Here is a 14,231-nt window from a genome sequence, read left to right on the forward strand (position 1 = left end):
ACTGCTGTGAGGACTGGATGTAATCTGTGACATTTAGATCCCTGAGGTGAAAAAGGGATGTGTAATTACGATCACCTGAAGTCCAGGAATCAAGAACAGCAAGTTGCCATGTTTATTTTGTCCACAATAGTAGAAGATTGCTTGCTGCAGGTTATGCATCCGTAGGTGTAAGATATTCAAAATGGTATATGCAGCTCACTAATACAAAACATGTACTGCTGGGCTGTGCACTTTAAGATATGTATCGAGTTGTGAGCTCAGGTTGCATTAATGACAGTGGCTCCAACTTGAAGATACATAAATACAAAATGTAAAAACTTGTGGATATTTTTAAAGCTCCAAGAATACTCCTTTATATATGCAAATACATGCAGAAGAATACGAATGAAAAGCTAGTGATTTTATTTTGTAAGCAAACAATGTATCCCAAAAAATATTTCCGGCTTGAAAAAAGGGGCAGAGGTCGCCCACAATTTTGCTTAACTATCCTGCAGTTTGTTTGGTTTTAAAATAAAATGTATCAAAATAAAAAAATAAAATTACTAAACGTTTTTAAGGACTTTGAGTTCCATTTCCCTATAGTAGCATCTAATTGCTAATTAAACTTGTTTGATGGAGGCCATAATTTAAAAGAAAATTATTAATATTGGATGATCATTGTAAAACCAATATGGGTGCCACCTTTAAAGAAAGTGGCAAAAGGGCACCTATAGGTCTGTGACCTTCCAATGGTACATAATATAACTTTACGGAAATGTGTAAAAGTTTACAGAAGTAGGCGTGGAAACAGACAGTTGCATGTTCCCAGAGATGCGTAAATATACATGTGGATATTTGCTTATGTGACATCTACAGAACAAGTGGAAAGTGACTTACTATAACTTTTAGGTCTTTTGCTGTCGGTGGGAAAATAGTGTCCCCCATGCAGAAACGTGCTTCCCACCCTGCAAAAAGATTAAACTCTTCTCTTGTCAGGGATAGATTTCAGGTATTTTCCAGGTGTGGATATGGTTGGAGAGAAGTTGGTTAATACATAAATTATTGATTTAGTGGCTGGGAAAAAACTCACATATTGCATCACTAGAACAAGTACTTCCTGCCTACATCCAGCCACTGTGAGTACAATTCTTTACACAAAACCTTCATGTGAGTAAACGTTTCCATGAGTCAAAAAACAAGTTTTGCATGTGTAGACCACACTTGCATGCGTAGATAGTCTGTAATATTTTAATACTGAGAAGACTTTGCAAAGTTTTTCTAGCTGTAAATGTAAATTTGCTGCCAATGTCCTAGCAAGCAGTAAAGTCTCATAATCCCAGCAAACAAGGAAACGACAGCAAAGTGAGATGACGTGAGCTGCCAAGAATTACACAATGGGGTCAAGTGGAGAATGTCAGACTGAGGGCCATTTCCTTTATTCTCTCAGTAGGCAACCCTGTCACTGAGCCAAAAGTATAACCAGCAGTTATAGAGCAACAATTTGTGAAATTGAGAGAATGCTTAAAACCAGAGCAAATGCACATGACAAGTCCAGCAAACTAAGTAAAGGAACAGTGCACGGATGTATTTTGAACTCTGCTATAATCAGAACTGGCATAATGAAAGTGCTGATACAGTTGGCAAAGCTACTTACCTTCAGTAATGCTTTTTCTGGTAAAGACTCCACCTAGCCGCAGATTCCTCAACTTTTGAATATTCCAAAGGCGTCAGACTGGATCCAGAACCTTTTCCATAGTATCTCTGCGTGCCAAACAGGGGCCTCTCCGATGTGCTGACGTAAGTTGCTATCGAGACTGTCACAGACGCAAAGCCCCAAAAGCAAAGTGGTAGACCATGTCCAGATTCCTAGATATGGGATCTTATTAAACGGCGGAGTCCAAACACAGAACAGGGAGATTGAGATGGTTGATAGGAATCTGCGGCTTGATCGATTCTCTACTAGAAAGAGCACAACCGAAGGTAAGTAACTTGTACTTCTGATAGAGACTTCTAGCAGCAGATTCCTCACCTTTCATAAAGATACAATAACAGCATCCAAAGGGAGAATGTCTGTGGATGGGCTTAATCCAGGAAGTCCTGCAGAACAAGACAATAGTGCTTTGTGTACATATGGTGAGATGCCCACATAGGTGCAAGGTATATGTTTAGAAGAGGGAATCTGTGCCTTGCCTTTTCTTCGGGCTGGTGAACCCCAAGAAGAGCTGATCCACCACCCTGTGGTCTTTGGTGCGATCAATCTAGTAGCTGAGTGTTCTTCTGGGGTCCAAGCAATGGATCCTCTTGTCCTTCTTAGAGGGATGAGGTGGAGCACAGAATGCTGAGTGGTGATGGTTTGGCTGACGTATAATGGCATCACATCTTTTGGGAGAAAGGATGCCCTAATATGCAGCACCAGCTTGTCAGGTTAAAAGGTGGTGTATGGTGGATTAACGCACAGAGCCTGAAGCTCACTCACATGCCGTGCTGAGGTAATGGCAATGAGCAACACAGTTTTGATGGTTTGAAGCCATAAAAGAAAACTATGAAACAGCTTGAATGGAGCACACATTAGATAAGTACATCTGGAGGTGGTTGACAAATGCCTTAGGGAGAGCCTACCTTAAACACCCAGTTATTGAGGCAGGGCAGGGTTCTCCAAAATCGATCCTAAATGGAAGGACCCAAGCCAGACCTAGAAGATAACTGCATTTATCTAAATGGAGATGTCGTAATAATGTGGCATGGCTCCGGCACTCCAGAACCGACTTTGGAGAACACTGAGGAAGGGGAAGAATGGCACCCTGAAGGTGGGCTATCACCACTGCCATTCATTTTGTGAACACCCAAGGGGCGCTGGTGAGCCCAAAGGGGAGCACATTGAACTGGAAACCCTCCTCTCTCACAAAAACCGCAGGTAGCATCACTGGGCTGGCAGGACAGGAAAATGAAAAACGGCGTCCCGCTGGTCCAACACCACCATCCAGTCACCAAGGAGAAGGACAAATAAAATATGAGCTAGAGTAAGTATTTAGAATTTCTTTTCTTGGAGGAAAAGATTGAGAAGGTGCATATCTAAAATGGGCCGAAGACCTCCACCTTCTTGGGTATCAGAAAGTAACAGGAATATCAACTATGTCCTACGTCTGGTGCTGGCACACCCTCTATAGCCTGTTTGTCCAAAGAGGTTAGCACTTCCTGCCGCAAAATGGAGAGATGATTCACTGACAGTCACTGGGTAGACAGCGGAATGAGTGGGGGGGGTGAAAGCAAGGCCAAGAAGTAACCCTTGCAGGCAATTTGAATGACTCACCTGTCCGATGTGATAGCTTAGTAACCTGGATACAATCTATGGATTCTACCTCCCACTGTGTAGTTGTGACCCCGCAAGGGTACACTAAAGAGATTTGGCAGGCTTTGGTGTGGGTGGGATAGCCAACCAGGTGGCACAATTACCTTGGTTGCAGAGCAGTAGGCACCATGGCCTCTCCAGTGAAATTGCTGGGATCCTACTGGGGTGGGATAGGCTTACGGTAGGGAATGCCTCGTCCAAAGACACGAATGGAATTGTGGAACTGCTGCTGCTGCTAGCAAGGCTGGGTAGAACGGCAGAGAGAACAAGCGGTATCTCGATTCTCCTTGAAGCACTCAAGGTAAGCCTTGTCCCTAAATAAGCAAGTCCCATCGAATGGCATTCTCATCAGTGAGGGCTAAACGTCACCAGACAACCCAGTGAATTGAAGCCACTCATGGCGGCAAACAAAGTAGATGGTGCCCAGGCCACAATGAATCGTGAACTTGGGTGCATCACAACTGTCCTGTATTGCCAATGAGAGGACAGGGCCAAGGTCTTCCAGATCACCGGGGTGGACTTATGGCACGGAGTTCTGAATGTTATGGGTGTAGACCTAGCTAGCATTAATTGATTGGAGGGCCAAGCTGGCTGAGGAGAATACCATTTACCTCCACTCTCCTGGACTCCTTGTCAGAGGGAGTGGTCAGGAAATTGTTGGTGTTAGTCCGACTAGTGGAAGCTTGCACCACAAGACTCTTCAGAGAGGAGTGCAGGGACAGAAAATCAGGTCGCCCAGAGTAGGAACTTGGCTCCTGGCAATCTGAGGGTTCACTGCATGACTGGTACAAGGTTTAGCCCATGCCCCTAGAAGGGTATCTGTCAAGGTCTCATTAAATGGGAGGAGAGACTCAGAAACAGTCTGGCCTGGCTGCAGGACTTGGGTCTGAACATCTGTTTTCACCTCTATGGTGGAGATAGGTGGTTAAGAACTTCTGCCACACTACGAAAAACCAAGGTGTTGTAGGCCGATTCATTCATTGCTAGTCCTGGAGGAGTGAAAAGGGCTGTTTCTGGGGGCTATCAAGCCTACTAGCGTCTTACAATTCCTCATTCTAATTATCATACGTATAGGTCTGAACAAACTCATCACCCTGGTTTTTCCATCACTGCTTTCGCCCTCTTAATTGTTTTTCATTCTTTCTCTTCCACTCTTTCTCTGGAACAAAGTCATCTGAGAAAAAAAGGGTCAGTCCCCAAAATGAGTGTTGGTTTGCCCCATCAGCACCCACAAGCTCAAATTAGGCACTGGCTCTATTATAATCCTAAAACAAGACTAAATGGAGTCATTCATAAACAAAGGCTGCGTTTGCGCAGTTTGAAATGCGCAAGATCAGAACCATGCTGGAATGCAAACCATTACTTAATAGGCTTCTGGACATAATCTGAGGCTATTATCATAGCTATGACGTCATGAAAATGCTGCCAAACTTTTTTATCTGATAACACGTCACCAAAAAGGTCAAGTGGTGTGTGTACCAGGACAAGCAGATAGAGCTACTGTTGCAAGTAATTCCACACCCATGCAAAATATTTCTATTTCGTGGCAGAAGGCTATTATATGACTCCAGCACGTACATATTAACTCAGTCGCTTGGCTGCATTTCTCATACGTGTGAAAAATAACTCTGGCAAAAACAAAGCTATGTTTTTTTAGAACACGATACAGACCGGTTCATTTGGTCTACCCTTGTAGCAGGTACTACCCTAGTGCACCTTCCACACGGTACGGTAGCAAATGGGTTCCAGTTGAGGAGAAAGGCTTGAGCAATTGGAATATATTTAGTTGCACACCATGAATTAAATATGGGTTTGTTTTTTCTGTACGTAGTATTTTACACATCACAACTTATGACATAAAAAAAGGGAAAAAGAAAATGAATCTGTTAAATCGAGCATTTGTAATGTGTGTTGTAGAGGCCAAATAGTACGTTGTTGAACTCAGTACGAGAATGATCGCATCATTCGGTACGGTATATGCAGTCAATTGAGTAGGCAGCTCTATCATTCACTTTCGTTTGACTCCACCTCAATCTCTCCAGCAGTTAGTGTCTCATACATTTCTCTCTGTTTCCCCTAAAACCCCAATTTCTGTGTCATCCGTAGGTAAAATTTTGCATTCTCAACTCCTCCATAAAGCCAGATCTCGCGACATTTCTCATAAGAGTGACCTGGTGCTTAGAATTATAGCCATACACTGGCTTCATTTTGCTAGTATTAGAGAAAGTGCTACTATTGTGCATTTCATTTACTCCTCGTTTCAGTTGGTAGGTGTAGTCCTTGTGAATTATGTTGTGGTTTACGAATATCGACCGTCTCCGCTGTAGATCGTATATGAGACACTACAGTGTCCCAGTAACCCTTTCCTACCAGACCATGTGTAAAAAGTCTGCATTCACCAGCACGTGCCACATAGGTTATAGCCAGGACACCAGGAGTGAGGTAGATTGTGTACAAAAACTTGTACTGTACATACCGAAATCTGGCATTAATTGTAGCTAGTTTGTTGTAGATCAGTGTTTTTTCCCCAGTCTGTTTCAGGCAGTTGTGAACATGCCAGGAGATCCATGCAGAGGGTTCAACACAGTGGCACCCTAGGCCAGCTTCCTATCCTCAAGCACATGACTCTAACAATGTATGAGTTTCTGGTTTTCTACCTAGGAAGTCCACACAGTAAAGCCTTGCAGTGCCAGTCCACCAGGCGTACAATAAAACCTGGCCCAACAGGACACCAAATCGGCTTTGGGCCACAACAAATGACAACAAACATTAGCCTGGGTGCTAAAATATCTACTGTTATTTAACATGGAGAGAAAGTAAGCACCAAACTGCATTAAACGCCACGTATGGGAACACATAGAGAGAAATATTGCCTTTCAGCGGGAAATGGTATAATCCAAAGCTCTGTTTTTAACCCCTTTACTGCTAAGGCATTACTCTTCTTTCTCATATAATTTCCATTGAAATCAATGGAAAGTCCATGACGAGTTACCCTTGTCATTAGCGGCGAAGAGGTTAACATAAAATCAAGACCTTCGGTGGTCATAACACTGAAAATACAAGATTTGAAAAAAAATATTGTCTGCGGGTGCTCGTGGAAGACTATTTCTATGGACTGGAATCTAGAGAATGCAAAACTGATTCTGGTCTTTTACTGACCTCTGCTGGTCGTTTTCTATCCATAAAGTTAAATAGAGGCGGCGAACAGAATAATAGAAAAAAGAAAGTTCCTCAACAGAAAGCAGTTCTGGTATTTTAATGACCTCTTTTGGTCGTTTTCTATCAAGACAGTTAAAATAGAGGCAGTTGAACAGAAAAAAGTCCCTAAGCAGAAGCAGACAAGTCCTAGGGCTATTCACTAGACCCCACAAAGTACATGCACAAATAAGTCTATACTAAAGTATATAAGTATATACAAGAGGTCTTGAGTGCTCGACCTAAAAATGGGTTGCCACTGTACGGGTCACCCATCCTACTCTGGAGCCGCCTCTTTTTAAATTCACCCCATTTGCTTGATTATTTATTGTTGTGAATCATGAAAGGCCTCAGAGCTCGGTATCTGCACTTTGACAAACTTAAAAATCCAGCTGCATACCTTACACCTCCATGTCTTTTGCATTTTATTTACATATACATTTGAACTGAACGCTCATAGTTTATTTATTTATTTATAAAGTTTTATCACTTGTACAGGAAACTAAACTAACCTAGAAAGATTAGTTCACAGGATTTTGTTAATGCACTGTGGGAGATAAAGAATGTACTTGGATTGATTATGGTTCTATGACAAAGCGTTGCCAAAACTCGGCTCTTTAACTAATTTAATTGCTCTGACACCCCTATGTTTAGATTTCCTAATCAGTATATAATCAGGGCATGAATAACATTCAGAACTCTGCTGGCATCCTTTATTTAACAGCAAAATATACAATTACAACTTAAGGGTAATGTATACTTTTGCTGCCAAATAGAAAGTAAAGAGAACTGGACTATCAGAGCACCCACCTAGGCACCTACTTCAAGATTCTAATAAATTGAGCGGAGTGCTGCTGTTCGCCTTGTTATGTCCAATCTTACAATAATTGTACCTCCATGTCACTGAGTTACATTATAAATTTTTATATTGTTTTACTAAGTGCAACCCTATTGTAAAATGATATTCACATTTTTTCACAGGTTTAAAGTACAACTATGCCCCAATACACAACTCCAACCTCTTTCTCTGAGGCATGATAACAAACATGTAAATGTAAATGTAAATGTACTCCTGGAGGTCTTAATGTGTGCGCTCTTATAGTTAGGAGGACGAACCTAGCCAGGGGCAGCTGAGCATGTCCGAAGTAACAAAAAGAGATGATACAATCGAACAACGTATGAACCAGAGCTCTAAGTCAGTTCTGAAGAGGGTGTAAAGGATGGTAGGGCATAGTTTACGAACTTTGCAGTAAGACAGTCTTATTGCCTCATGCTGTAGTATTGTGCTCCAGAGGCAGGCATAAGATTAACAATGAAGTACATTATTTTGCAAACACATTTAAGTGTTAAGCACATGCTACTGTGGGTCTTACTCTCGTGAAGAATGTGAGGTCACACACACAGAGGGACTGGATCAATTAACATGATAATGCCCGCACAATCATATAAAAAGGTTATTGACAGATAACACAAAGTTGCTGTCGCCCCCCTCGTTCTCTATGTATTACACTCTTCACAACCTCTGCTTCACCCACACCAATTTCCCTCTGCCCTGCTTCATCTCCCCACACCATTCGAAATCCTCATCCTGTTCTTTCATACACCCTCCCATGCTGACTGCCTGCCTGCCTTCAGTTCCCTTACTCCTGATACTACTCATACTTTCTGCCCTAGTCTTGCAAAGCACTTTGGTCAATGTCCTGTACCAGGCTTTTCTCCATATTGTACCATTTTTCTGCCTGTCCCACCATTTCTCTCCATACAGTAATCAAAACAGCCTCTCTCTATCCCAAAAACCTGATGTGGTGGCTCCCCTTTTATCCCACCGAATGTTTGCAATCTTTACTAAATCTGCAAGATCCCCCCCGAAGACTTCAAATATGGGAAAACAACAGTGGTTATTGCCCTACCTAACAGTTCCAAATTGACTGAGCCTGTGAGAACATCCCATTTAACATGTTTATACTATTTATAACTCACAAATGTAATCAGTAATGAAACATTGATGAAACAATGACAAAACACCATCTGGTTTCCCTTTGAAGATGAACACAAAACAAACACAAAAGAGAATTACAAAAATGGTACGTTACCAACAAACATTTCATGATTGGGTGTCCTAGCGGTATATGTGGATGGATCTGAGGATACAACAGGTAGGTGAACCGCATCACTACGGTTTCTGAGAAAAGGATTTAGGCTGGGAATGGCATCATCAACAGCATCAACAGAAGAAGAAAAGGCATCTGTCCAGCCCAAGTGAGAAAAAGTAAAGATTGTAGAGTAAAGATTATTAGACATTAGGATTAGTTTGAAATAAAAGATAGAGTTAGTACAGCATCCAGAAGAGTAAAGACAATGCTACCCATGCCATCTTGAGTGGACAGCAGAGAAGACAGTTTTTAAGCCAGGGATGATTTGGTGTTCTAGGTCACTCCCTACTTCATGTCTCATTGAGCATGTTAAAATATATAGCATTCTACTGTTCACTTGATGTGAATGGCATTTAAATTGGTAGTTTTTGACTTCTAAGACATCAAAGCAGACCTCAAGGGGAAAATAATCCCATTTCGAAAAGGTTTTCAATTTATTATACATTGCATATCACACTTCTTAATCCCTGCCAATTCAGCAGTCTCTAATTTAACAGCGGTACAGGTTTCTTTGCTGCAGATACACTACCATCAGAAAACAAACATGAAGTGAAACTGCAACTCAGGTAAGCTGCTTCATTCCAATTCATCTTGGTGTCTTCAAGTGAAGAAGCTATACCCAGCTTGGTCTGGCAAATTGGGCACTTAGCGCGATCATTTATTTTTGACCAATAGAACCCAAGCGGATGTTTTCTTGCAAATATTGTACAGTTGGACCCTTTGATCGGAGCTGTTTCCTGGGGGTTTTCAATGCACCACTTTCGAGTCATCTTTTTTCTTTTACATCCAGCTACTATAATACAGCTTTTGAAATATTATGTTCTGTTCTATACAAGTTTTTACACACAAATTGTATTCATTGTCATCAATTACTTAGTAAAACTTAAATCTCAGTGTAGTTCTACTGTGGATAACCACTCAAACTAAAACTCAATAATTCGAAGGGTTAGGCCTGGGCGGCAAATTCCGTTCCGCTCGTGGAATTTTCGGAATTAGGGTAATTTCGCGTTCCGCGGAGAACGCGAAATTGCCCACAATTCTGAGTTCCGGAGTTCGTGAATTTTTTTTGCTTGTTTGCATTCGCAAATGTGTGTTCGCGAGATATTTCCCCCAGAGCACACAAACAGCAATTGCGAACAGAAAAAAAGCATTGCGAACAAGCAAGTCTGCGTGTTCGTGTAATTTTTTTACCGTTTCGCAGAGATTTGCGTAACGCAATTCCGCAAATTCGGCCCACCCCTACGAAGGGTCAGATGATACGTTTTGGAGATCATTCAGAGTTATGGCTAGTCTACTGCTATCCAGTATCAGTGGTCAAATTAACATCCCTAGTCGACAATGTCAACATGGGTTTTATGGGTGACTTCTAATTAAACCTAATTTCTCAGCTATAAACCTTTATTCGGTTTTGTTTTTCAATGTGAAAGTTCTTAAGAATACACTACCATAGTCTTCCTTTCAATATTGATATTCAGTGGTCACATCCAGCATAATTTCATCTAATTAGTGCATCTGTGAATGAAAAAGACGCAGACTGGTTCTAAACCCTATGCAGTATCAGTAGGAAGGTAATGTACTGGATATCTCATCATTATTTTGAATTGCTCATAAATGTTCAAGTATTCGTTTTTCAGATGAAAGAAAATTGCTGAGCCTGCAAATCTCTTTGTGCAGGGGCACCCAAAGACATGCAATAAAATATGATTTATACGTAATATTCATAGCAACATGATCTTTCAAATCAAATGGAAAACTATACTCTACTGAAACGCGGAGATATGGCCCAATCAATCAGTATGCTAATTATTTCTTTTCTCCCAAGTGCAGATTTTTAAGGAACCATTTTTTAAACAAAAGATTCAGCGTGACTTTATGAACTGTATTTGCATTACTTTTAAATCTGCAATTAGGGCTGCACTACTTTTAACTGAGAAATTGGGGTCTCAAGAACAGAACTTACAACCTCTAAACGGAGGTCGTTCTTCTAGCTCATCAACCACCATTTTAGGAGAATTGTGATTTAATGTTCGCATGTGCTACACAGCCTATTTAAATCGGTCAAGCCAATGACACAAATTCCCACTACAAGAAACCGTCTCGGTGTACGTGCGCGGTACAAATTTTTTAACATAACATAACATACAACCTAAGGGAAGCCTGCCTGCATCTGTCCGGTCCAAATGCTCCCAGCTTTGCGGCTCCTCCTCTGGTTAATATACATAACCATGGAAAGGCCAATTTAGTTTATTCCCCTGACCAACTATTAGCTCTTGCCTCTACCAATGATTCCCGTGCCCCATCTTCTCTTGAACTATTCGAGTTGGATTGGCATTTATCCTCCTCCTCATCTCCACCCGTACCTAGGGCATCCTTCATACTTAATTAATCTTTTTGCCCCGATAGCACCACCTTTTCAAAGCACTATTAATGTTTTAATGATTACGATTTTTAAATGTTGATAAAAAGATATTGGGGACTGCTGAAACAAAGGTTGTTGTACGTTTAAAAGTCCCAAAATATTGTTGCTGTATTTTTACTCTGAACACCTTGAATTCTAACCTTTGCTGTGCTCAGCAGAGTGCTTACTGGGTACATTAGTTTATTCATGTTTCAATATGTCTAAGGGGTCTGCTTATATACAGTGAAGGGTAAATAGTGCCAGGCACCATGCCGATCATCTGCTGATCTCTAGGACACAACGAAAAGGATCTATGAATGTGGTTAGTGAACTTGAACAATGTCTCATCTGTCAAAGATTACCATTAAAACCTCAAAACAAAAGGGGCAACTTTAAAAACCTGTATGGTGAATCCTGCCCCATTACAAATTATACCACTACCCGGATGCCACCTACCTTGCTGTCAGACGCACTGAGTACGTGCGCTCTTCTCTTTATTCGGCCACCTACACAGGACGCCATTGGCCCTGCTATTTGTGCCTTTACCCGGCAACCATTCCCTGGCTCATTAACGCCTCCCTATCCAGGCGGACGAGGCCTTTTCCCCGCCGCCCCTCAGTCACTCGATTTCTCCTTCGTGTAGCCCGACAGCCCTGATGAGTCACATCTCCTTCACGGTGTGTCGAAACAAGTGTCGGCTGACTACCTCCTTACTGTACTGTCCATTGTTTGACTTATATAAAACTCTATTCAGAAGAAACTTGAAATTTCACGCTTCTTTTTTCAAGCATTTACTCTGCACGAGTAGAAAACTTAGTCCGCACAATCGGACTATCGACCACACCAGCGTGTGCACGGGACCTGCTCTCAGTCCAGTTGGTCTAGACCTACCTAGACCATTTCAGGGGCCTCTTTCCAGAAGGGTTTGTGTTCCCCTGTCCTGTTTTTCACAGCGTGCCCACCGCACACCAATCTCAGATACAATATCATACCGCTCAGAGCGCCACTACTTCCTACTCCCCAACACAAACCCGGTCTCCAATCGAAATACCACCACTTCAACACTGGTGAAACACAGAGTAATGTTTTAATGCAAACGTGTCAAATTAAGAATTAAATATTTGCATAAAGATACATGTCCTGATGAAGGCCACACATGAATGACCACCCCACATAAGAGGTCAAAACGCAACAAGTCATTCTTTGAGTCGACTATTATATTGCAGAGGAGTTTGATTAAAAAACAGAGCCAGTGAAGCCACAGGTACACTTGCTTTTGTTGAAAAAGAGAAACTCCCTTTTGTACTGACTGACATTTTGTTACACCTGATGGGGAGGGGGGGATTGATTTCTCCAACTTGTCGAAAAACCATTTGAGTTTTAAAATTTGGTATTATTTGGGTGCTTTACAGTAGTTAATATTTAACTTTTGCTTACTGAATATGTCTCTCACACTGTATATACGGTAGTAAGTTTTGATCTGTCAAATAGGTATGCATAATTTAATTAATTCATGTGTTTTGTACAAAGTCAAACACTAAGTATCTGCTGATCTGTTATTGAATGTATTGTGAATCTACAGCTGACCAAGTGATCTTGAATATTTTTGATGCCAAGCATGCAACCTGTAAATTTTAATTTGGACACTATAACCTCAAGAAAACAAATGTTTGAGCTGCACAGACCCTCTGTGTAAAGTTGGCATCGTGTATAACCCACACTGAACCACAGCAACCAGAGTTAACTGCACCCAGTCAGACTTCTGTACAGCTGTGCTAAGAACTCCAAATCATTGAGCTGTCTGAAACCAGGATTCATGCAGTCTCAGCCACACACATTTTATAGTTTAATGCACTGTTTGACACTGTCTCTCCGGAGACTCGCCACATTCGGGACACTCTGAACCAGAGATTCAGCAAAACACTTTGCCTTTGTTATTCACTTTCCTGGCGAGCATTTCAACACATTCAAAGTGGCTATTTGATTTCTTCCAGCCAGAGCTCCAGCCCCATATTTTGCCCCTCTAAGCCAATTTGAACTCAACATTGCTTCATTGAGGGAGAGAGCGTGGTTCATCCTGTTGGATAAAAGCCAGAGCAGTACTTCAACCTTAACTCAAACTCTTGATTAATTTGGACGACCTTTGGCCCATTAACATTTTTGATACATTTCTACCATCCCTTTCAGTTTATTTTTATCCGTGGTTTCATAATGTGTGACTTGACGTGTTTTATTATGTTTATATTTTCTAAACTAACTTAGTTTGGGCCTTTAAGGTCTTAACTAGTTTTTGGGCGTTTTTCACATATACCTTACCGACTTGCTCCAAGCAGTACAAGCTACCAAAGGTAAGTCATGGATTATGTTATGTTAATAGTATTTATATGGTGCCAGCTCACCCCCAAGGGAATACTCTGGCACAGACAAGCTGCAGTACTATAAAGGAGACTTCCAGCACAGGACCCAGAGAACAAGTAAGACAGTAACCATGTTTTACTTTTTTCCTGAACAGAGGGAGACTAGAAACTGTCCCAGATTACTTATGGACACCAGGTTAATTTTGGGAATCAGATTACCTGGGCTTAGGAGCTCCGTCACAGCTTAGCCTAAGATGTATTGCTTACGCCGACAGCTCAACCTTCTATTTATCTGCAATACCATAACTTTGTGAAGATTCTATATGTTGCTCATTTATATGCTTCCCAAATGCTTGATCCATGGTTCTTCATCCATTAGATGACTAAGCTCAAGGTTCCACACCTTTTAAAGAGAACACTTGGGGCGTTTAGAGGGTTGTCACTATGTTGTAACTAAGTTTCACGTAACTCATCGACATCAGCCTAGATTATCTAATGATTGTGGCTAGCAAAGTAAACATTCATTAGTACATACATATTTGCACAAATAGGATATAGATTATGTCCAGTTAGCTTATGCCTACAAAGGCACATTTGATGTCATTGTAAAGCCCTGGCTATTTATGTGGTATCTGTATGGGATGGTCCTTGCCAAAGGCACTCAAGCAGTGTACATGCTAAGGCATAGTTAAAGTCAAAGAGCAACTGAGGAAGTAGCTGGGTTCTGAGAATTGTGCTGCTACTGCTGCAGTGGACACGCTGCATGTGGTAGCTATGCTCCATGCGGTCTTCCACAAAGA

General features: G+C 41.5%; 1 protein-coding gene across 7 annotated transcripts in view; it reads right to left on the reverse strand.

Moving 5' to 3' along the window:
* Positions 1–14,231, reverse strand: part of PICALM (phosphatidylinositol binding clathrin assembly protein) — a 495,196-nt gene that overhangs the window by 106,943 nt on the left and 374,022 nt on the right. The window contains exon 13 of one of the 7 annotated variants that reach the window (XM_086933971.1): positions 8,617–8,769. The exons of the other annotated variants lie outside the window; for them this stretch is intronic. Coding sequence (XP_086790097.1) covers positions 8,617–8,769 — 153 coding nt within the window. The remainder of the gene's footprint in view (positions 1–8,616; positions 8,770–14,231) is intronic. 7 annotated transcript variants of the gene reach the window in all.

The sequence above is a fragment of the Lissotriton vulgaris genome, chromosome 8 (assembly GCF_964263255.1).
Source record: "Lissotriton vulgaris chromosome 8, aLisVul1.2, whole genome shotgun sequence".
Classification (NCBI taxonomy): domain Eukaryota; kingdom Metazoa; phylum Chordata; class Amphibia; order Caudata; family Salamandridae; genus Lissotriton; species Lissotriton vulgaris.